The 25,727-nt window shown below is 39.6% G+C and overlaps 2 protein-coding genes across 2 annotated transcripts in view; one reads left to right on the forward strand and one right to left on the reverse strand.

Moving 5' to 3' along the window:
- The window catches only part of b3gat2 (beta-1,3-glucuronyltransferase 2 (glucuronosyltransferase S)), a 639,688-nt gene that overhangs the window by 144,138 nt on the left and 469,823 nt on the right, over positions 1 to 25,727 (reverse strand). The gene's annotated exons all lie outside the window — the stretch shown is intronic.
- The window catches only part of smap1 (small ArfGAP 1), a 260,078-nt gene continuing 258,356 nt past the window's right edge, over positions 24,006 to 25,727 (forward strand). Inside the window, exons 1-2 of the mRNA XM_062058838.1 lie at positions 24,006 to 24,028; positions 24,297 to 24,439. Of these exons, the coding sequence (XP_061914822.1) occupies positions 24,322 to 24,439 (118 nt within the window). The 5' untranslated portion in view covers positions 24,006 to 24,028; positions 24,297 to 24,321. The remainder of the gene's footprint in view (positions 24,029 to 24,296; positions 24,440 to 25,727) is intronic.

The following is a 25,727-nucleotide window of genomic DNA, read 5'->3' on the forward strand; positions in this document are numbered from 1 at the left end:
CCTTCGGCATCATGTTCCTGGTGGCCAGTAAGATTGTGGAGATGGACGATGTGGTTTTATTGGTCGCTAGCCTGGGAAAGTACATCTTTGCTTCCATTCTGGGCCATATCATCCACGGCGGAATCATCCTGCCACTCATCTACTTCGGCTTCACACGCAAGAACCCCTTCAGTTTCCTGTCTGGCCTCATTACGCCCTTCACGACCGCCTTCGCCACCTGCTCCAGGTATAACTGCACTTTCCTGCACAAGTCATCTCCTTGTCGGTCATTCTTGAGTTATATTCAACTTTAATCATCAGTACATACATTCGTATCTGCGTTAATAGAACCCAGTTGGACCTGGGACGTGTTATCTTTAATCTCCTTTTTAATGAGGTACATTTTCTTAGTAAAGAATTTCATAGTCATCAACCGAGTGGGTGGAGCTACTGGAAGGAGTTCCTTGTTGGGTTAGCGATGCTACTGTATTGAACAAATATTTAGGATCGTTTTTATTCAGGCGGATGAGATTGGAGTTCTAATTAATTTCAGATAAAGTATACGTGTGTTTATAAGGTATTCAACTATCACTACATGCTTGATGGTAAACCTCAAGTTTAGTCGCATTTGCGTTCCAACTTTCTTCATGATATTTTAAGAACTCTGGTTTCTTCTGTGAACCAGGGGTTACGCCTTTTAGGGGCATTTTTTAGCTTTAGCAGTGCTATACAATCAATGGCGTTGCGCAGGGCGTCGTTAAAGTTGTTATTGAGGTTATCGATAGAGCCCACATAATTTGGGAATGGTGCCATTACCGAGGGCAGTAGGCCAGCAAGAGTTGTAGTTGTGATAGCATTCATGTTGCGGCTGGACAAGGACTAGGTCTATCGTATTACTGTTGCAATTCGTGGGTTCATTTATTATTTGTGTAAGCTATCAATTATAGTCTGGAGTGCCACACACGGAGGGTCTGATGGGGTATTCATATGGATATTAAAATCCACCATTATAATTATATTATCTGCGTGTGTCACTACATCAGCGACAAACTCTGAAAATTTGCTGCTAAAGTCCAAATAGGGCCCAGGGGGGCGGTAGACAACAACCAGATGGAGAGTTAGCGGTGTGAAAGACCTCATAGTGAGCACCTCAAATGATTTATAGTTAATACTTAGGTTAAGACTAAGTTAAGGTTTTCATTGGATATTAGTGCAATCTCTCCACCCCTTTTAAGGGGACGGGCAATTTGTGCACTGGTATAGTTAGCAGAAGATGCCTTGTTCAGCGGAAAATGAATCATCTGGTTTTAGCCAGGTTTCACTGAGACTAATGACGTTAAGATTGTTGTCTGATAGCTCAGTTACAGCTCATGTTATTCTATTCTGTGTTATATGTGTTTTATGTTGCACGATTTTGCCAAGTAAAATTCCTAGTTTGTGAACCCGTTCTCAAACAATGGCAATAAAAAAAACAAACTCTTCTGATTCTAATGACCTCATTAACTGTTAATGTCTTGGGTGACAATGATCTCATGTTTAAAAAGCCCATATTATAGGTAGTGGACTGTTTTGAGGCATTTTTGTTAATGGTATCCGTAGTACTGATGTTAATAACGTTACGTCTATTTTGCGTAGTGCGCCTTAAATAATTTTGATCACATCTAGGAATTGATATGAGGGGGATTTTGAGATTATGTGATTGGTGCTGCGATAGATTGAACGCGTCATCATTTGCCATCTCAGTAGAATGCATGTTCACCTCTGGCAGAGTCACTACAAAAAAACACTGTGAGTTGTGTATTATTCTAGGAGAAATGCTGTGTGTGCAGGAATTTTTTCAGTACCTTCATTGTAGAAAAGCGCTATACAAACGCTATACAAGTATAATCCATTTTCCATCACTAGTGATACGTGCTTTCATGTTCGTCTCCAAATGTGTTCAATAAGACCAGTGACAGTCGTTAAGTTGGCAACACTGATCCCTCCAGCTACATCTTTTTATTCTCTGGCAGAGCAGGTGTGTAGTGTGTGAAGACTCAGAGTTCATCTACTGTACGGAGTTGTAACAACAAGCTCCATTGACAGACAGTCCCATTATAATGTGTTTTGTGAGCGAGGTCAAACCGGTATCGCCCAATTTTTGTGTGGGAAAGATGTTGGATGTGACTGTTTATGCTGCATATAGTGAATTAACATTTGCAAATTGCACTGCATTTGTTCCAAAAGCTCAAACTTTCATTGCCTACACTTTTGTCACACACATGACTTAAAAACCAGCTCATCAAATAATTCATATCAAATTATGGACGTGTTTTAACTTCTTAGAGACACAAAAATCCATGTTGTGGATGAAAAATCTCCCCATTTTCCCACCAGCTCAGCAACTCTTCCCTCGATGATAAAGTGTGTGGAGGAGAACAACGGCGTGGACAAACGCATTAGCCGCTTCATCCTGCCCATTGGTGCCACAGTTAACATGGATGGAGCGGCCATATTCCAGTGCATCGCTGCTGTCTTCATCGCTCAGCTCAACAACGTCGAGCTTGATGCTGGACAGATATTCACAATCCTGTAAGTGCACAGTTAGCTGTTATAGCGACAAACTCAATCAATAGAATCAGAATCAGAAATACTTTATTAATCCCCGAGGGGAAATTTAAATTTTCAGCACAATCCCATTCAAAATCAGACAAACATTACAGGGAGACAGAACAGGATCAAATAGAATCAAATTATCCTCACATTCTCTTTCACTAGCAATCATCTTAGCAACATTATACGTACTGATAACAATTGTTGGTAGCATGGTGGAAATGTGGTAGGCACCAGTGGCGTGCAGTCACTAGAGGCAGGGGAGGCGGGTCCTCACCTGCCATCATGGAAAGAAAAAAAATTTAAAAAGAAAAAGAAATTAATTAAATTGTTATATGTATCCAGTGATTATACTAAAGTTATTTTCCATTTAACTTCACCAGTTTTAGATTATTTTTATTTTTATTTTCACATTTGCCGTTCAAATGCTGTGAAGAGACGGTGCGGTGATCAGCAGCCAGATGAGGCACGTCACTGATTTGTGCCTCAACATGGAATGTGCACAATGACTCGGCTAACTGCTGAGCTGCTGTGCAGTGAGACCGTATTGCTATATGAATTATATTATACATTTCCATAGTTTAGTTAGCTGAGGTATATAATGTACAGTGTATTTTGTTAACAACTGTATGTGTGTAACGTATTTCTTCAGCTGAGCATTCATAAAACTGCTGCCAAAGACGTACTGTCTGAGGCTCGCAGTAATCTGGCCTCCTGGTAGTAGAGGGCGGTAGTGATCCCAGAGATCATTCCTTGCCGCAGAAGGAAAAAAAAAAAAAAAAGTTAGCAATAATAAGTGCAGCGTTTTTTTATTTCCTCTCGCCTGAACTTTTATTAAAAACATGGAGGATTACATAGGTAAAATAAAACAGTTTTCTAAACTGGACTTTCAATCGAAGCAGGAGGTAATAATTAGAGGTAGACCAACGCCGGAGCTAAAAGGTTTGCTTTTGACTTCGGGACAGAAGACCCGTTCTTTTCAAACGGCGTGGTACACACGCAAAGGCTGGATGTCCAGCAAGAAAGGTAAGACCATAATACTGTTTTTTTTATTAAATGTACTTTTTTGTGTGCTAGTTTGTATGTGTAAAGAATGCTGGTATGAGCTTTTAAACATATAGTTAACTGCTGCCAATCACATGGTGAATAAGATACTATTTAGGGTTCATATGTTTGTAAATCTGACTGTGATGATGCAGTGCCTCACCAGACATTAACCTCACCGCACGCCACTGGTAGGCACATCTGCCTCACAGTCAGAAAGTTGTGAGTTTGACTCTTGTCTCTGAGTTTTCTTCTCCCACATTTCAAAAACATGCATTTTAGGTTAATTGGAGACTAAATGATCCATAGGTGCGCATGTGAGCGTGCATGCTTGTTTGTATCCTGTGATTGACTGCCCTTTGTGCAGGTTCACCTCTTCAACTCAACTGAGATCTTTAGAAAATAAGTGAATGATCATTCAGTTGTGCTTTCTAGGGTGACAGCCACCGCCTCCAGTGTTGGTGCAGCAGGCATCCCAGCTGGTGGCATCATCACCATTGCCATCATCCTGGAGGCCATCGGCTTGCCGACCAATGATCTGTCCCTCATGTTGGCTGTTGACTGGATTGTGTGAGTAAAGTAAAAGGACATATTTGTACCTTTATTCTTATTCATACCTAAAAATAATAGATTCCTGCTTATTTCCAACTGTCGTGGAAATCAATGTTGAGAGTAGTTTTGTTCAACCCAGTAGGCACAAGTCATTGATTCAACGTTGATTATACATACATGTCCTTTTAAACGGCTTTGAAACAATGTTGCAAAATAGTTGTATTTGTAAATTCTGACAACGTCTCACGTTCGATCCATATTGTTAGGTGGGAATCAACCAAAATTCAATGGTCAAATCAACGTCAGAACATTGATTAAACGTTGTAAAAGAGCATGTTGTTCCAATGTTTTTGAGTTGCTCAACATCAGGACCTAATTCAACAGGTTGTCAAATGTTGTTTTGATGTCTTGTGTCTGCTGGGAAGTCACTCATTTGATTTTTGATTCAGTGTGAATAATCGCAGCTAATTACTTGCGTGCATAATTTAAACTACCTTTTGAAAAAACCTTTATGTTTTGACACAAAGACAATTTTATTGTCAGAATGTCCTTCACAAACATCTTTAAATGCGGTAATTTGAGATAGACGTCTTTTGGCTTTTTGTTATGCTTTAAATTGCGTGCATAATTTGAGTTACGAGCATTTCCACCAATGGATGGAGTAAAATTTGTCTACAGTTGTATTTTAGATTATATTGATGATTATATGTAGTTAAATCTCTGAATGTATTTTTGAACTGCCGTCACAGCTGAAAATTAACGTGCACTGTAGCAATATCTTATCTGTACAATATATGTATTGTGCAATGACCGTTTCAAATAAACAGACAGGACACAGCGAAGGATTGACACAATCCTGTAAATTTGTCATATATTAACCGCACCGGTATATAAGCCGCAGATATATACTGATACATTGTGATATTAGATATTTACATATAAATATTTAGTAAATTGTTTCTCATATTGTTTGTGCCTGTAACATGGCAAATGAAACGGCTCATCCAACAAAACAGAAACGTCATTGATGTCTTTATTCATCCTTTATGATAAGATTTGATCCTTTTTTAGTTAGGTTCAAGATGTTTATCAGGATTCTTCTTCCTTGTGCTTTGAGTTTGAACAGTTTCTTAAATGGATCATTTTAGTACATTGTTTGACTTCTTTGCTTAATCCATTCTATAATTTAGCTGTTAAAGAAATATCCATATATTAGCCACACCTTTGTATTAGTTGCAGGGCTCAAAACTTGGGAAAAAAGTAGCGTTATATAGTCGGGAAAATATGGTAAATGACCGGGACACTTTAAATCATGGTAATAGGGAAACTGGTTGATGTGTGTATACCTACCACTGTATTTTAAAGTGTAATTTTAAGTAAGACAGTCGCAGTCTCCTCACTCATCTTTGCAAACCAGTTAAACCACTATCCATTGAACTGATCACAGACTGTATAACACTACACAACAGGGGATGCTAGTGGACAGCCTATTGATGCGCTGTGCCATTGCCCTCAGAAAGTGGCCTTAAATGGGAAGGCAAAGTAAAAACAGGACACAATACACATCAGAAAATGATTGACAACCACTGCTTATCAAAGCCATTATACTCAGAAGAAGGGTATTGAAAAGATGGTTTGTTTGGACGCACTAAATATCATCGCCAACTACTGGCCTGTTAAGTGTATTACAGTATGTTCAGTCGTATTTGCAAGGTCATCAAAGTTCCTGTTTTTACTAGCCTGTTTTGTAAAAGTACCCTAAAACAGCTTCCACTGGACCAGCAGCAGACCAGGTATTTTAACCTGCTCGTATATCACAAATAAACATCAACTATGAAATTAATACCTTTATTGTGTTGTCCATTTGGTGGGAAACTTTGGTAATTCTGTTTTGGAAGATTGTGTGTCAGTTCTGTCTGTCTCTGTGTGCACAGGGATCGTACCACCACAGTGGTCAACGTGGAAGGCGATGCTCTGGGTGCCGGGATCCTGCATCACATCAACCAGCAGGAGGTGAAAAGGCAGCAGGAGAGGGAGGAAGGAGGTGAGCTGTCAGAGGTAAGGGTGGAAGCAGTGGCCAACATCCAGGCAGAGGAGGAGACCTCACCTCTTGTCCGTCACCAAACCAAAACCCCGGAGGCTACACCGGAAGCCATTGAGTCAATCCTGTGAGCTTGTTTTTCTTTTGGATTCATAGCGTTGATGTTGGAACACTGATCTGACAGATGAGTGAAACAAATCAAGTCTGTTGGGAGCCTGTGAATGCACACGTCACTGCCTTAGTAGTAAGGTCAGATTAGTGAGTTAAACAACTTTGCTTCATGCGTTCACATTATGTATAGACTGTCCCTCAAACATTCCTGTCAATGTGAATGTGTTCATCTTTAGACCAGATAACATTACAGACTTTAGATAACAGCTTGCCAAACAAATGATTGACGGTACATGCCATATCTTTATTACGTGTGTGATGTATTCACTTGTTTGTGGTCATCCGCTGATGTTGACGATGGTTTGCTGATCCTCTTGTCAAACATTAACCCGCTAGAATGTGGAAATTTGGCCCATTTTTCCTGCACCACGTTGACCCATTTAGGACAGCTAGTTATTGACAGTCAAGGAAAGGAAAACACCCTCTAATACAAATATTAGTAAGTTCAAGCTATTGAAAATATGTTTGAAATGAATAAGTGTTATAACGTTTACAATGTTCACACGTTGTAATCGGCTATAACCAATTATGTGTTAAAATCCAAAAAATGACGAAAATCTGCCACACATTTGAAATGAAAGCAAATGTCTGTTACCTCACTAAAAACGTACAGCAACAATCATTTATTACCAATTTCAATTGGTTACCTTTCTGCTGGTGCTTGAAAAGAAATATAAATAATGTGAATTTTGGAAATCATGCCCCCACTTATGCATAGTTTGTATCATTTAAAGGGAGCTATACTTGTTTTTAGGATTTTTGCCTATCATTACTTATGTAAGACAAGAACACATATGTTTTTCTGTAATCCAAAGAGGTTCATTAGGTCTTCTAAAAATTATGCAATTGTTATTCTTATAGCCAGACCTGTTGTTTGCTTCTGTACCTCACGGTTTTGGCTACAACTGTTGCCATCCTCAGAGGTTGTCACGTGACACATATGTTTTTATTTTCTTATGCATTCTAACTATTAATTATTATTAATGTGATATTACTAACTATTATTATTGCCATCAAAAGTCCACTTACAATGGAGCCTATGGGAGTTGTTCTATTCTGCCTATCCAAACACCTCCATCAAGGTTTTATTTACATGCTGTAAGTATATATGTAATGTACTAACAGGAACATTTATAATAACATGAAATATGTATGTATTTTGGACATTTTAAGCATGCAGTGGCGCATTAATTTTACAAACGCACACAACACTTTTTCCTTCGACAACATCTCTGATTATTACTCACTGCAGACTTTATGAGAGACAACAAACATAATAAAACATCACTTACCGTACAATGTCTGCTCTCACTGGGATGCCGACTGTTAGGATGTAGATATGTTCCTCTTTAGATGAAGAATCCTTGCAAAGAATAAGGGGGTTTGATCAAGTGTCTTTTCTTGTCTTTTTCACCATCTCCGGGTCTAAATTGGATGCCAAAGTTGACCAACTTGTTAAATTGTGTCCTTAACCTTCTATTAAACTTTCACGAGTTCCGAAACAGCTCACCAGCAGGCGATGTCATATAGCAGCACAAGCTGGTTAGCTCTCTGTGATCACGGCGCCACTATAAATAGTTTGTCTGTGTGAGCGCTTATAATAACTATCACTAATATTTGGTTAATATTCAGGTCATGAAATGTATATGGACTATTGTTGGTGCTTTTTGGATGGTTATTTAGAGGGCTTAATGGGCAGAATAGAGGACCTCATTGACTCCATTGTGAGCTGCCTTTTATTTGTTTATTTTCGAGTTAGAATGCATTACAAAAATTAAACTGTCTTCTGGTCTTTCATAATGATTGTGAATTATAGGCAAAATTCCAATAAAAAGTGCCGTTCCCCTTTAAAGGGGTGATAGTGAATACTGTGAAAGACTACTGTGGACCTAAATAATGGTCTGTTACTTGGAAAGTACTTTAAGCACCTTGTTGGTTGAGCCTGTTCTGTGTGGGATATTGTGCAAAAAGTGACAAGTATTTTTGGGTCACTTATACGCTTTTTGTTATGAAAAAAATTATACCCCTATTGTGTTAAATTACAATAGATCCCCTACCTATTCACGATTTGCCGTTTGCATCCCCGCATATTTGTGGATTTATTTTATCTGCTTTACATTGTGAACGTTTTTATTGGGAATTTAAATAGAAATTGGGTTGATGGCGCTATCTGCAGGGGGGAAAAGAGTGCTGCTAATATGAATACAGCAGAGGGCGCCGTCTCACAAGTCAATTGACTCAACAATTTCTGGAAAGTAGATGCTTTGACCAGACGTGATGTTGCTAACACCACGTTTTGTACGTACAGTACTGTGTCATTGTTTATTATTGTGATAAACTCAATCGACAATATTATCCAGCTTTCATCGCGTGAGGGACTTCGACAAAAAGAAAGCACAGGTGATCTGTTAGTGTTTTATTTATGACTGGCGGCATTTAAAGTGTTCTTTATTTAGAAAACAACTATTCAAACATTGTAGTAATTTCCTCGATGCAATGTTGTGGTAATTTCTCATTAAATAGACTCATAATGTCTTAGCTGAACAGTTATAAAAAAAAATACTAAGAGTTTAAGCAAATATTATTTGACTCTTGTTCTAGAGAATCACACATGTACATTTTTGGGGCTTTTTATACAGCAGTTTGCCATTCACAAAGGGTCTGGGAATGTAACCCCATAAACAGCAGGGATCTGTGCTATATGGTCTTCAGTGTGGCATTTCTGTGTTGTGGCGACTTCACTGTATGCAACGTTAGTGCAATGATGCTCATGTTGCTGCAAAACAGCCCAGTTTGAACTTTATTTGGTTATAAGCAAACCTCGTAGACACGATGGTTGGATTTCCATCATGAAATACTCCAGTGTTCTTTTTAACTGGTGACAAAAGACTGTTTTGGTCAAGAAATACAATATATAAATATAAATGTAAAAAAATACATACACTAACCAAATAACCTACTGTAGATTATTAAATCACTTAAAATCACTGATTCATGCTGACCTTTTTTTTTTTTTTTAAACTTAAATTATTTTATGACTGCACTAAAAGATAATTTAATTGAAGTTGATGTCCCGATTGGAGACGAACACTGCCCTCTGGTGGTGATAGAGGGTTTAATCACTTGGCGGTACAAACAAACAAGAGGTTGTGTAAAACATGAAAGGTTTTGTGAGATTTTCTGAATGCTAAATCTGAATTATTCATATTTATTTGCTGTTTTTCCATTAATGATGAACGAGTAACCGTATTTGAAGCCAGTGCAGCAAGAAATCGCTCATATTTTGCCAACATATAGTGTTTCATATTTATGTCCTAATTTCTATTTCTTGATGACTTTATTGATTGTTGCTTATATGATCATGTGACACCCCCCCCCCCCTTCCCACACACACCTTATATAATGTACATCTGCTAATAATGTATTTTGATTGTTCTAACATTTTGTATTATTTGGACTTTCTACTGGTAATACCGCTGTTATTAACATCTTTTATTTCATGAAATCCTTTGCCTGTGTTTCTGACAAGCGTGTGAAGTTTTAATCATTAGTCACTTTTTGTCTGTCTTATGCTGTGAAGTTGTGATTTGGCACTTGGTTGTGTTGTATGTTGTCATTAAAAAGAAGTAAAGTTGTAGCCAACCCAACTTCATCGCTGCGTTGTGTTTCTTTTGTTATCCCCTTAGGTGGTTTTATCTGGGGGCCACATGGACAATTGCCTAGGGCCACATTCTCTGGGGCATGGGTCAAAAAGTATATTCCAGCAGAAACTGCTTAGAAATCAAACAAATGTCATTCTCGAAGAACCCATAGCATCCAGATTTGAAAATTCTCGTCATGTATTGTTTGCTCCTAAAAAATTAATCTGGTTGTTATTTCCAATGATATCAATTAGTGTTTGAGTAATGGTAGATAACTAATTGTACTTGGAACGCACCCTTGCAATCGCCAGACTCGATAGAATTGAATATAACTGGAGCCCATCTGCCCGCATACACAGTACAGATAAAGGCATGTAAAACTTATTTTTTATCTTAATTCGTGCTTTTGTTGCCCTGGTCCATCATTTCTGTAAAACTGATATGATTAACAATATAAGCCAAAAACTAAATATTTCCGGACTTCCATAGACACCATAGCCTGCTGCTCATGCTCTTTCAGCATTTTCTCAAGCATCTTGGGGAAAACATCAGCAGAATAGGACGCAAAATAGTCTTTTCTCTCGATTTAGATTGCGAGTTTGCTATTCTTTCTCCGTTTTTACGAAGGTTCTGACTCGGCCTCTCTCCCTTCGTGGGTGCCCCTGATTTTCGGGGTCACATTTGGCTTCAGTCCTTTTTTTGGTTTGACTTCAAAACTCCAACCAAAACTATTCTTCTTCGAGATTAGAATCATTAAAATGATGGCTTCAAATTACACTGTTCTTGCTTGGTACGTTCCATTTTGCATGAGTCAATTTAACTGTAGAGGTCCATACTTTCCTCATTATTTGGAAATGTATGCATGCTGACCCCTTTTTCAGTTGTGTTGCTACAACCTGCAACAATGCATCAGTCAGATATATTTGACCATTCCTTCAAATTCTTTGCAAAAATGTCTTAAGTCATGACGAAGAAGCTAGCAAAACACAAACTACGCTAGATGAAATTACCTCCTGTCTTCTGTAGGTGACGTCAGCAGGCTGATGCAGGCCCGCCCACATTTTGGATGTAAACGTGGGTCTTTCAAAATCTGCTTAAACTCATTAGAAAATAAGCCTCAAATCACTACTGTGTTTATTTTGGGGGACAATTGTACCTGCAGACAATTAACCTGCTCAGTGGCCTTGTGGTTAGAGTGTCGTGAGTTCAAACCCGGCCGAGTCATACCAACGACCAAATACCTCCCTGCTTGGCACTCAGCATCAGGGGTTGGAATTGGGGGTTAAATCCCCAAAATGATTCCAGAGCGCGGCCACCACTGCTGCTCACTGCTCCCCTCACCTCCCAGAGGGTGAACATGGGGATGGGTCAAATGCAGAGGATAATTTCACCACACCTAGTGTGTGTGTGACTATCAGTGGTACTTTAACTTTAGACATTTTTAGGACCAGAACTATAAAATAAAAAATGGCAGCTTCAGAAGGACCCTAAAATATGGTATAATATCAAATATATCACAGTTTTAAACTTGCTATTCACTATGAAAATGTTGAACGGTAAAAAACGAGCAAATTATGAGTCAGAGTGAGTTGGTTTAGACTTGACTGCTTGTTGAGGTGTGTGGATGGGGGGGGGGGGGGGGAGCACCCTGAATGGGGGTCGGCATTGAAGCTACAATACTTGCTATACTGGATATGCATTATGCAACATGGGAAATCACGTGACAGCATATGGTTGCACACATTGGCGTTGTTTAGGCCTATTTTAGGGGGGCTCAAGCCCCCCTAAAATGTTCTTAAGCCCCCCTAAATAATTTGGTGTTAATATATATATATATATATATATATATATATATATATATATATATATATATATATATATATATATATATATATATATATATATATATATTTTTTTATTTTTATTTTTTTTTTTTTATTTTTTTTACAAATACATGCCGACATATTCATTATAAAGTGGGCCGAATATGAATTTAAATAAATAATCATATAACCTTTCATTATTCACTCAGTTTCCCCTCACTTCATAGTGTAAGGCAGAGAGCCCCTCTAGTGCGTCGGTATCCAATCCATTCCACTTGTTCATATAGAAAATGCCCACATCACTCAAAATCCAGTCCGCATTTTCTCTGCGACCTTGCTTGCTGTCCTGCAGGTGTACGAAGCACATTAGCACACAGCACTGCAGAACAAGAACCTTGTGTCTGCGATTGTAAATAATTTAGTTTATAAAGTTTTGTGTTTCTTGTAGAATCTATATAAAGTAATATACATTTGCCTATTGTTAAAATAATGAAAACAACATCATTAAATATGTTTGTTTTATTGTATTGTTACATTAATAGCTGTTGTATTATTATAGGATGGCTTGTTAAACATTTCATAGGATTTTCAGAGGGTGGAAATACCAAGATATTTAATATAAAATGTAAAATGAATAAATACATAAAAAGAAAAAGAAAAAAAATGGTTAAAAGCCATCGTCCCGGGGAGCATTTAATTTCGTCCCGTGCATTTTTTTTACCGTCCCCGGGGCGACGGGACTACTTTAATCTCAAGCCCTGGAAGTTAAATGTTGTTTGCATTATTTGTTTTAGCATTGCACTTTGAAGATGGTCCCTCAGCTCTTTGACAGCTTTGGCTCTTTTTCAGATCAGCAGACTAAGTCTTTCTTATTTACAGTATATATAAATGTTTCTCATTTCTATTCAGACTTCCATATATATTTAATTTCTTAACGGCTTGCCATAATATATATATAAATATATTATATACAAGCCAAATTATCCCGATCCAGATATTACTTTAATTCAAGTAATTAAGTAATATTTCCAGGGCTTGAATTTACAACCATTTTAGTCACATATGTGCCCAAAATGTAATATGTGCAACTTCAAAATATTTGGGAACAAAAAATTATTGTATTGTGAGCGAAAGTTGTGGCATTAGCCTCTATGTTGCTAATTTAAAGACTACTGAAACCCACTACTACCGACCACGCAGTCTGATAGTTTATATATCAATGATGAAATCTTAACATTGCAACACATGCCAATACGGCCGGGTTAATTTATAAAGTGCAATTTTAAATTTCCCGGGAAACTTCCGTCTGAAAACGTTTCGGTATGATGACGTTTGCGCGTGACGTCACGGGTTGAAGCAGATATTTTGGAATAGCACGGTGGCCAGCTTAAGTCGTCTGTTTTCACCACATAATTCCACAGTATTCTGGACATCTGTGTTGGTGAATCTTTTGCAATTTGTTCAATTAACAATGGAGACTGCAAAGAAGAAAGCTGTAGGTGGGATCGGTGTATTAGCGGCTGGCTACAGCAACACAACCAGGACTTTGAGTTGGATAGCAGACACGCTACCGTGAGTACAGCTTTGGCTTCCAAACATTTGATTGCTTGCCCGTAAGTGCGTGCATGTCACGTACGTAACTTTGGGGAAATATATGTTTCTTGCCGACTCTGATGGCGGCCGGGGTGTCGTCGAAAGCTACAACGCCGTCCGCCGCCGCGCCGCTGTCCACACCTGTCTGGGTTGACTTCCTCCGTCTCCGGGCCGCCGACCGCAACGATCATCGTGGTGAAGTCCTTCGTCGCGCCATTGATCGCTGGAACGCAGGTGAGCACGGTTGATGAGCAGATGAGGGCTGGTGTAGGTGGAGAGCTAATGTTTTTAGCATAACTCTGTCGAGGTCCCGTAGCTAAGTTAGCTTCAATGGCATCGTTAGCAACAGCATTGCTAGGCTTCGCCAGGCGGCACAGCATTGACCGTGTGGTTACAGGTCCAGGGTTTGGTAGTATTGTTGATCTTCTGTCTATCCTTCCAGTCAGGGGCCTCATTTCTTCTGTTTCTATATGCAGTTAAGCACGATGCTATCATGTTAGCTCTGTTACATTAGCTTTGCCGATGTATTGTCGTGGAGTTAAAAGTCACTGTGAATGTCCATTTCGCGTTCTCGACTCTCATTTTCAAGAGGATATAGTATCCGAGGTGGTTTAAAATACAAATCCGTGATCCACAATAGAAAAAGGAGAGAGTGTGGAATCCAATGAGCCCTTTTACCTAAGTTACGGTCAGAGCGAAAAAAGATACGTCCTGCACTGCACTCTAATCCTTCACTCTCACTTTCCTCATCCACGAATCTTTCATCCTGGCTCAAATTAATGGAGTAATCGTTGCTTTCTCGGTCAGAATCGCTCTCGCTGCTGGTGTAAACAATGTGCAAATGTGAGGAGCCCTTCAACATGTGACGTCACACTACTTCCGGTACAGGCAAGGCTTTTTTATCAGCGACCAAAAGTTGCGAACTTTATCGTCGATGTTCTCTACTAAATCCTTTCAGCAAAAATATGGCAATATCGCGAAATGATCAAGTATGACACATAGAATGGATCTGCTATCCCCGTTTAAATAAGAACATTTCATTTCAGTAGGCCTTTAAAAAAAATAGAGGCTAATGCCACGACTTTCATTGTGTTTCAGTGTATCTTGAAGGATCATGCAAGTAATTGTTTCTTGTTGATGCTGTAAACAAAATGTCACTGTGCAAACCCATGTTTGTTGTTGTACTGAACACAGATTGAAACTAAACCGATTGAAATAATAATAATAAAAATGAATAATTTCAAAGTCTTTGTTAGCCGTTTGTGAAGTTTTGTGCTCGTGCGCTACGTTCGCTCGCATCCTGCATCTCCTGGGGCCTAAGCCCCCCCTGTCCTTAAGAGCTAGTGACGCCCCTGCCTGGATGCATATGCAAAAGTGCAATATATTTATCTGTACAGTAATCTATTTGTCTGCGCCTTCTTTTGAAAATGCAAACACTGCACCTTATTGCTCTTTTATCCTGCACTACAACGAGCTAATGCAACAAAACTTTGTTCTTATCTGTACTGTAAAGTTAAAATTTGAATGACAATAAAGGAAGTCTAAGTCTAAATACAAATCTTCAAACATCGATGTAATACAGCTGTATCATTCTGCACATTGTTGCATATGTATGCTGTTTGCTTGTAATTTAGTAACTCATTTCAAATAACACTAAAGTGCTTTTGAAAAGCATCTAATAAAATAATTATTATCCCACACAGCAAAAACACTCCGCGGCGGATCCCCCGCGGAGGTATCGCGCTTTCCGGAACGGAACCGCGAAACGGACCCGCATCGGCGTCCACTTCCTCTCAGGAACGTATCCGCCACGGAGGCGGGTCGCGTAGCCGCCGTGGCGGCGCGCTGCATCTGTTCCGCACCCATGATCAAAGCCTAACATCCCGCCGCGGACCAGCAACGGACTCATAAAAACCCTGGCTCATCTGGCCGTTTTGGATCCTTTATCTTATTTTCAAAATCCCTTCTGTTCTTGCTGTAGGATAAAATAGGAAACTAAAAAATTCACTAAGCCCTACTACAGCAATATAGGCTTACATATGCATTGCCTTGTATTTTTAAACTAACAATATTGTCAATAGGCAGAAACAGAAAATGGTCAATTCACTCTATAAAGTAAATATATAATATATAAATATATATATAAAAAGTAAATATACATATTTAATCTATTAGGCTACAACTTCAACGAAATGCTGCTCCATGCACAGCTAACATATCAGAAAATGAATAACTGGTGAATGACAAGAAGTCCAATAAAAGGTTGTTTATTTATACGTATACATCTCTATTCCTCCTGAGGAGGTGGAGGCGGGACTCGTCTCCTCGTTGCCCGATCCCCCGCCAAATTGAACCACCTGATGGCGTGTTTGGTGACCTCAGCGTCCGTGGCTGACCTTGTCAACACATTTTTTCTCACAGCACCTGTAATCAAACAAGATTACAAGACAGATACGTTTGTTTATGGTATGTAGCATCCAAAGCCAAGTATGCTTACACAATACAAAATATGTGATAGGTATTAAGGAGATTACATTTTTTAAAAAAAAACATGACTTAAAGTTACTGGAGATGGTTAAAATAAGGTGCGTAAACTATGAATTTGTGATCAGGGTATAGGTGTGCAAGACATCCAAAATGTTCAAACAATATCGTTATTCGGTTCCTTGATCAGAGTAGTTGTTTGGCTCTGTTGGATGACGGCGGCGGGGGGTTGGGCGTGGGGGGCATAAATAAATATCCATAACCCAACTTTGGGAGGTTGACATTGTTTTCTTATTATATCATTCTATGTTTGTATTCGTGTAGGCCAGGGGTGTCCAAAGTGCGGCCCGGGGGCCATTTGCGGGCTGCAGGTCATTTTTTAACGGCCCCAGGGCACATTTTTAAAAAATACGATCAAAATAAATAAAAAACATTAAAAGTGGTATTTAAAGAGCAAACAGGTGAAATGTAACAAGAAAATGTAGCAATGTTTACTCTAATCACACAAAGCTGCCATGCAGGCTGTTTCTTTCTTTAAAAAATAATAATGAATCAAAATCAATGTCATTATGAATTATTGACCTATTCAAGGCTTAAGAAGTTTACCTTCGCAATCAGCTGGTCTTGGTTGTGCTTAATAGTTTCCAGCAGGCTAAGGATGTGGATTACCTCAGGCGCTGTTGACAAACAGCAGTATAAAATTAACATGTTTCAGTGTTTATCCTCATTACTCATAATCCTGACATTAGCTGTTGACCTTAGTTAATGACAAAAGTTATTGACAAAGTTTGAAGAAAATATGTGATTGCTTGTGAATTTGAATTTTTTTCAAAATTTGTGGCACAGAATGACCATCCGGTATTTGTCAGTTATTGCTCACCAGAGCAGGAAATGTTGTCGGCCATTCTTCCCCCTCGCCGTGTTGGCCTGTAGGCCAGGCTGGATCCAGGCTCCTCTGTCTGCCACATGTTGAGGGCTGCTGGTGAGGGGGGTGGAGGGAGTCGAGGAGGGACTGCCGTTCCTAGTGAGGTGGGCATTGTGAGAGAGCCATCAGTTAACCATGACTGATAATACCCAAGGGGCCTATCTATACACTAATATTTCAGAGATCAGTCCCTACCTTGTGTAACTCTCTGCATGTTTAATGCAGGTGCTGGTGAAGGCATATGAATGCGTCCTTCCCCATGGTGAGGTGCTAAGGGAGATACATTGGTATTAAATGGTTGTGATCTGTTAACCATGGTTACTGGATGCTGAGATATTATTTCGGAGATCAGTCTTTACCTAGAAAGTTATCTCCAGTTGAGGAGTCGAGTTGACAAGTACTCATGACTCTTGCTGGCACTCGGCGAGATGGTGGAGCTGGGAGAAGGAATACAAGGAGAGGGGAATATCTTTAGCACTAAGAATGTTAACCATATCTTTAATATTAATGTGGTGGTTTCGTTTTTTTCAAAGTTAAGAGATTATTCCTTACTCTGCGTGTGCAATTGGCTTGCCGACCCCAGAGATGCGAGGTCACTATTTCCCGGGTCTTCTTCGCTATCATCCAAGTCCCCGAGACGATGGCTGTTGGGTAACCATATCATTAGGATTATTGCAATACCAAAATTGCCAAATATACATATAGTACAAGCATCTCTGGTCTATTTTTGAATGCTACCGGAAATAACCTTCCTATTACTGTAGAAACATGACAAAAACAAGACGGAACACACTTACACTGGCTTCCTGTTCCTTTTTTCTGGCAGCTCCTCATTCTATGCCTCAGATTGCAGGTCTGAGGTGTCGCAGCCCTTTCCATATTGTTGCATTATTTTTAATGCATCTTTGTAGTTGTCTAAAATTGAATATGTTAAAATGAACATGAGTTTCAAATTAGCTGTAGAGCTGAACAGAATATTATTATTATTGATGATGATAAATCAGGTCTCTCTCTTACAAGAGACCTGGTCAGAACATAGACACAATAGGTTATTCCAAGCATAAAGAGAAGCAACTATGACGTTATTTTTAAACAAGAAATTTATGAATTTGCATACCACAAGTTCGGACAACAGAAACGTCAAATCTTGGCCAGTTTGGCTCATGCTGCTCCTCATTTAAAGTGGCCCTTTTAATTCTGTTGGTGTTTTTATAGCTGGGCCAGAAAACCATCCCATCATCATACCATCCACTTGGGACAACCGCAATGTCCCTGTTCATTATAAATGTAATCAGATGAAAAGGCACCCTTAATGTAGAAAGAAAGAAAAGGGGTATTTATTCATCGTCAAAGGAACAACGTGGACAAAAGCATGCACAGGTGTTAGTGTATACAAATAAGCAAGTAAGATGAGCTGAGATTTTACCTGAATGGTGCCCCAAGGTGGTAAGAACTATAAGAAAGGTAAAAGTACAGGTCATAATAGTCAGAACTTCAGCTCAATCGTAAAGTAGGGTTTGAAATTATGGGTGTAGTGTATACAGAGATCAGTCCCTACCTTGTGTAACTCTCTGCATGTTTAATGCATGTGCTGGTGAAGGCATATGAATACGTCCTTCCCCATGGTGAGGTGCTAAGGGAGATACATTGGTATTAAATGGTTGTGATCTGTTAACCATGGTTACTGGATGCTGAGATATTATTTCGGAGATCAGTCTTTACCTAGAAAGTTATCTCCAGTTGAGGAGTCGAGTTGACAAGTACTCATGACTCTTGCTGGCACTCGGCGAGACGGTGGAGCTGGGAGAAGGGATACAAGGAGAGGGGAATATCTTTAGCACTAAGAATGTTAACCATATCTTTAATATTAATGTGGTGGTTTCGTTTTTTTTGATGTTAAGAGATTATTCCTTACTCTGCCTGTGCAATTGGCTTGCCAACCCCAGAGATGCGAAATCACCATTTCCCGGGTCTTCTTCGCTATCATCCGAGTCCCCGAGACGATGGCTGTTGGGTAACCATATCATTAGGATTATTGCAATACCAAAATTGCCAAATATACATATAGCAAAAGCATCTCTGGTCTATTTTTGAATGCTACCGGAAATAACCTATTACTGTAGAAACATGACAAAAACAAGACGGAACACACTTACAATGGCTTCCTGTTCCTTTTTTCTGGCAGCTCCTCATTCTCTGCCTCAGATTGCAAATCCCAACTCCATGTTCCTCAGTAATGTGACACAGAAGGAAATAGTTACAATCGTGAAAAACATTTTTATTCCTTTATTTATTGAATCCAAGATACTGAAATTCCACGACATAGTGAATTTGCAAACAGCTAAAATTATAAACAAAGCAAACTATAACCTGCTACCCAAGAATATACAACAATTCTTCTCAAAAAAAGAGGAGAAAAATCATCTTAGAGAGAAATGTAATTTAAAACATTTGTACGCACGTACAACACTTAAGACCTTCAGTATATCAGTATGTGGAATTAAATTATGGAATGGATTAAGCAAAGCAATCAAACAATGTACTAATATGATCAATTATTTATGCTTACATGTGGAAATAATAATAATAATAGTAAATAAAATAATAATAATAATAAAAAAGGTAAATAAAGCATAAAATAGTCTCTAATAAATTAATTAAATAAAAAACAGTGTATAAAATATATACATCAGCAAATAACAAAAATATAGATCAAGAAAAAGGATACTTAATATGTGCAGCAATTTTTCCCACTCACATCACCTCATTTTATATTTTTTTCTACAATTAAGTATGCCAAAAAACACATAATAGACATACCTTTTTTTTTTTAATGGAAACAAAAACAACAGGGCGTCACACACAGCTAGTCCACAGTAAACAGGATCTCGAGCTCCACTAGAGAATAAAGAAATAAATAATACACACTCATATTAATAGCAAAGAACGGCTGTTTCCACTACCCTTAACGTTACGTTGTTGACAGTAACGAAGTAACGTTAGCGACCTGGGCCTAAACAACACTGACAATAAAGTAATACGCTTTCGTTTCAACCAGTTGGAAATATGTGGAATATCGTAGCATGTAACCTACACACATTCACAGCGTCTAACAAAAGATAGCCTAAGTTAACTGTATTGAACTTTTGAAACGTTCATTTACTACGTTACTCACCGGCTTCACGCGGGAAACTTTCAAATTCTGGAGTCGGGGTCCCCCGGAACACAAAACACAGATAAAAGACAATTTTACAATAGCACGGCGAAAAAATGACCGTCGTTGTGTGGGTTTTTTCGACGAATAACACTCTTTTCCACTTTTCTTCGCTCGGGCCTCACCTACCGCGTGCAGCCATTTCGAATTTTCTGGATACGTGACGTCAGACGCACGTCCCCATGCAAAGCATTCTGGGAGGCGGCGCTGGGAAAATACACAGCAAAGAAACTTTACTTAACTACCATAACATATTCTGCCGAAATTGCTATTCCATTTTAAATAAAATAGCCTTTTTTTACAGAATATAAAGTTTTACTGCCAGTCCTAATATCAAACAACGTCATTACAATCATACATAAATGATGATGGAAACACAAAGGCCGATCTTTACTGTGAATGTAGCAATAAATCAATAAATCTATACTTACGTTCGTGTTCCAGCAAAGAAAGTCCAGAAATGATCGATCTTGGCTCATGCGCGTACACGCTAGTAGGCGCGTACACGTCTGCGGATGCAGACATTGGTCGGCTCAGCGCGCGTAGGCGGAGCCTATAACTCTAGGCGGCGCGCGCCGGTTTAGTTTGCCGCGTCCGCGTACGCGAATCAGACACGGGTCCGCTCAGGATCAGCTGTCTGACCGTACAATTTTCAGAGGCGGAGCTATATCCTCTAGGCGGAGCCAAAACGAATGTGACAGTAACGCGGGTTGGACGACTTGAAGGCGGATCCGTATAGGAGTCTTCTGCTGTGTGGGATGGTGGCCGTCCCCAAATGTCATAAATGGCATAGTAACAAAAGAGCAATTTGCTTCGACATAACGAGGGCTATGAAGCTGTCTTAACAACATTACTTTCTCCAAATAATTCTAAGTACATATTGTAATAGAGTGCTCTAAGTCAGTGGTCCCCAACCTTTTTGTAGCTGCGGACCGGTCAACGCTTGAACATTTGTCCCAAAGACTGGGGGGGGGGGGGGGGGGGGGGTTCTGGTATTTTTTTTTGGTTTTTTTTGTCATAAAGAAATACAATCATGTGTGCTTACGGACTGTATCCCTGCAGACTGTATTTATCTATATTGATATATAATGTATATATTGTGTTTTTATGTTGATTTAATTAAAACAAAAAAAACAAAAAAAGTTTAATTTTTTTATTTTTTATTTCTTGTTAACTCAATAAAGTGTATTTATTTTTTTAGCTTTAACTTTTCATTTTTTAGCATTGTAACCACATTTGCAAACAACTTTTGTCTTCATAGAATTTTCTTTCAATAAAGAAATAAAGTGCAAAAATGTCAAAGCATCATAACATGGATATGATCTCAGCAGAACAGCAAGTGGTCAACTTTCTGCAATCAAAGGAAATTGAAATTGACATTAATACCATGGAAACATGCATCCCACTGAACGGAAGAAACAACAACGCCACTCCAGTCGTGCTCGTGAAACTCGTAAACAGAAAATCTAAAATGGCATTGCTGAGACAGGGAAAGAAGCTGAAGGGAACAAATGTGTACATGAATGAGCATCTCACAAAACGCAATGCTGGAATCGCCAAGAAAGCACGCGACTTGAGAAAGCAGGGAAAAATCCAGGGAACTTGGAGCACCAACTGTAAAATCTACATCAAGCTGAATGGAGGTCCAGAAGCAAGAGTAATTGTTGTCCATGACATCAAGGACCTGGACAATTTTTAAAGTTTACACAGCTACCACAACAACGATGATAATGGACTCTTGTGCGGTCCGGTACCACAGACTGGTACCGGGCCGCGGCCCGGTGGTTGGGGACTACTGCTCTAAGTTGTTTTGTTGCCATCTCCTGGTGAATGTTGGATATAGTGTTCTGTGGTTACTTTTTGGTTGGCCAACGATTTACGTTGTATTACCTGCCGGTAAGTAGTGATGGGATCGGCAGTTCTTTTGACTGTACTGAATCACTAGAATCAGTTCCTTAAATTGATTCGTTCAAATAATTTGTTCACCGAATCACCCCACCCTCCAAAAAAAAAAAAAAAAATTGGGGGCGGGGGCGTGCGTAGTACAGACAGTACAGTGCAGACATTCGCACACTGTGTAGGGACTCGCGTTAATCTAACAACAACAACAGTTGCAGTAGAAGGGATAATAATAATAATAATAATAATAATAATAATATGAATCAGAATTGATCCCCAAGGAGAAATTGATTTTTGTTACAATAACTGTGTAAATAATAGCCTATGTATGTGTACATACATTAGTTATTATTTTTATCTTAAATCTTCTCAAAACAGCCTGCTTACACTTTACCCCCCGCCCCTTCTTTCTGTCTCCTCTACTAGTCTACTCTCATTTTGTTTTCATGTGGCTTGTTTTCATGGGATCGGCAGTTCTTTTGACTGTACGAATCACTAAAATCAGTGACTGACAACGCCACACGGTGGCCAGTTCAGTACGTGTACCGAATCACTTCTGCAGTTCTTTTAACAGTACGAATCACTAGAATCAGTGACTGACAACGCCACACGGTGGCCAGTTCAGTACGTGTACCGAATCTCTTCTGCAGTTCTTTTGACAGTACGAATCACTAGAATCAGTGACTGACAACGCCACACGGTGGCCGCAGTTCAGTACGTGTACCGAATCTCTTCTGCAGTTCTTTTGACAGTACGGATCACTAGAATCAGTGACTGACAACGCCACACGGTGGCCGCAGTTCAGTACGTGTACCGAATCACTTCTGCAGCAGCAGTACAGTTTAATTGCAAATCAGCATTATTATAATGATGATGATAGCTACTAAACAACAACAACAACAACAACAACAGTTGCAGTAGAATGGATAATAATAATAATGATAATATGAATCAGAATTGATCCCCAAGGAGAATTTTATTTTTGTTACAATAACTGTGTAAATAATAGCCAATGTATGTGTACATACATTAGTTATTATTTTTATTTTAAATCTTCTCAAAACAGCCTGCCCTACACGTTACCCTCCGCCCCTCCCCCTCGCGTCGTTGCTGCTCAGCCTGCACGGATTTTCTTGATTGATTGATTGATTGAGACTTTTATTAGTAGGTTGCACAGTGAAGTACATATTCCGTACAATTGACCACTAAATGGTAACACCCGAATAAGTTTTTCAACTTGTTTAAGTCGGGGTCCACTTAAATTGATTCATGATACAGATATATACTATCATATATACTATCATCATAATACAGTCATCACACAAGATAATCACATTGAATTATTTACATTATTTACAATCAGGGGTGTTGAGATAATGGGGACGTGTGTTTGTTTTCATGTGGCTTGAGTCAACATTAGCCGTTAGCTTGGAGAATGAATGGAGAACGGATGCCAATGGCATGAAACATATCCCCGCGACGGGGGGAGAATCACTCGCGGCATTGGGGCAAGCAGAGCAGAGAGCGAGAGCGTTGACGTTCACTGAGTGATTCATGTCGTTAATCCGCGGTGAACGAATCGTTCGCTCAGTCCCTCCCCCGGCCCTCTCATTGGCTGCGTCGTTCGCCGACGTCGAGGGTTCAGTGAGTCACAGAATGCGCCAGTTCCACTCATACCGGCATGGTCGCGGAGGAGCTCAACTGAACTGAGAAAGGAACGAATCAGTTCATGAAGTGATTCGGTTCAGTACGTTCACTCAAAAGATTCGTTCTTTCGAACGAATCGTTCGCGAACGACACAACACTACCGGTAAGTGAGGCAGTGTGTTCTGAAGTCTGAAGTAAAGAGACGTAACTTCATCACCTCGCCCGGTTATTGACTCCAACCCAGAATATCACACATATAATATGACATGTTCAGCTTTATTCAGACAGAGAAAGCCACTTTACATCAGTGAATAGAAATCTTGGATCGGATGTGTTCAGAAGGGCGTGTGAAACATCCGACGGTCTTTGAACGCAGCATAGATGCCGCTGTGGTGTGGATGCACAGTGTTACCCCGCTAGCAGGTTGCACGCTAACACACACACACACACACACACACACACACACACACACACACACACACACACACACACACACACACACACACACACACACACACACACACACACACACACACACACACACACACACACAAAACACACCCACACACACACACACACAGACACACACACACACACACACACACATTGCGCCGCAGCTGACCGGGGATGAGACTTCCTCTTTAGCACATCTTTCCGTTCTTCTCTTCATGTGCCGCCTCTAATTCCAAAGGACTATCATCCCGACGCTGTTCGACATGACGACGCGGTCAGAAAGAGAAAAAGCTCAGAAACTGAACGAGCAACACCAGGCCATTCTGTCTAAACTGCTGAGAGAGGACGACAACAAATATTGTGCTGACTGTGAGGCCAAAGGTAAAATGTGTACGTTTGACGTGTGGAGGACAAATGTGAGTGACGTCACACACGAATGTCAAACTGTTGTGTGGTTGCTTGATGCTAGCGGGTTGTAAAGCTAGCAACACAGCATCGTCCCAGTCTTGCTATGCCGCTCCTGTTTTCCGCCATAAATGTCAATCATGTGCTATATTATTATGGGACATATTTGTCGTCATCACAGTTTTTATGTCGTGTTGTTTAGCTAAGACAAGCTACTACAGTGTTGACACTTTGAATGATTCGGAAATGATAAATAATGAAGCTACGTTTGTGCACGACGTCAGGTAGAATGTAACTTCCGTTATTTATTTCCAAAGTAAAATAAGTAACCGCTTGAAGTAAGTACACTTGTCAATGTCGTTTTAAAGGGCTTTTCGTAAAATGTGTGAATTGCTTAGCATTATATAAACGTTTTAATTGTAATGTCTGACGGGTCAGTCTTAACCATGTTTTTGATTGATTGATTGATTGAGACTTTTTTTAGTAGGTTGCACAGTGAAGTACATATGGGTGAGGGCGGACCTACGTCACTTCCGCCTACCAATCCCCTAGCAACCGGGAATTCGTTGAAAACAAACCAGCTCACAGCGAACACAGCATTGACAGAAAAAGCATTTAACGAGCGTTGTGGCTTGGAAGTCGGCGTTAAATCCTTCATTTACGCATTTTTACTTATTCGCATATCGTGTGAAAAAAAGGAAATGTATTATTTGCGTCAGACTCGTCTCAGTGAACTTTAAAGCTTCTCAGGCTTAGCTTAGCTTGCTAGTTAGCTTGGCCTGCGCGCTATTAAGAAAGAGACGCGAAAGTTATCAACAACAAGATCAAGTGTTAGTGTACAAATATTGAGAGATTTGAGGGGTACATGTATTGAATGGAAACATAAAAATTATAGGGTTTATTGGTTTTTAAAAACCCAACTGTTAAGTGCAAATTTAAACGAAACCGGTTTTCGAAAATAGCTAGCTAGGCTATAGACTATATAGTATTTTACTTATTTAACTTATTCCTCTTCTTCCCGGATGGGAAATAAGGCTTCAACGACTCGACGCCATTCATCTCGCTGCTGTGCTCGTCTCTGTGCCTCGCCCCATGTAAGCTTCATCTCTTTCAGCTCCCCTTCAACTGTTCTTCGCCAGGTGTTCTTTGGCCGCCCTGGCTTACGTTTTCCCGGTGGTGTCCATCTTAACGCTGCCTTTGGTATCCTCTCGTTGTCCGTTTTTCGAAAATAGCTAGCTAGGCTATAGACTATATAGTATATACC

Source organism: Entelurus aequoreus, linkage group LG09 (assembly GCF_033978785.1).
Source record: "Entelurus aequoreus isolate RoL-2023_Sb linkage group LG09, RoL_Eaeq_v1.1, whole genome shotgun sequence".
Classification (NCBI taxonomy): Eukaryota; Metazoa; Chordata; class Actinopteri; order Syngnathiformes; family Syngnathidae; genus Entelurus; species Entelurus aequoreus.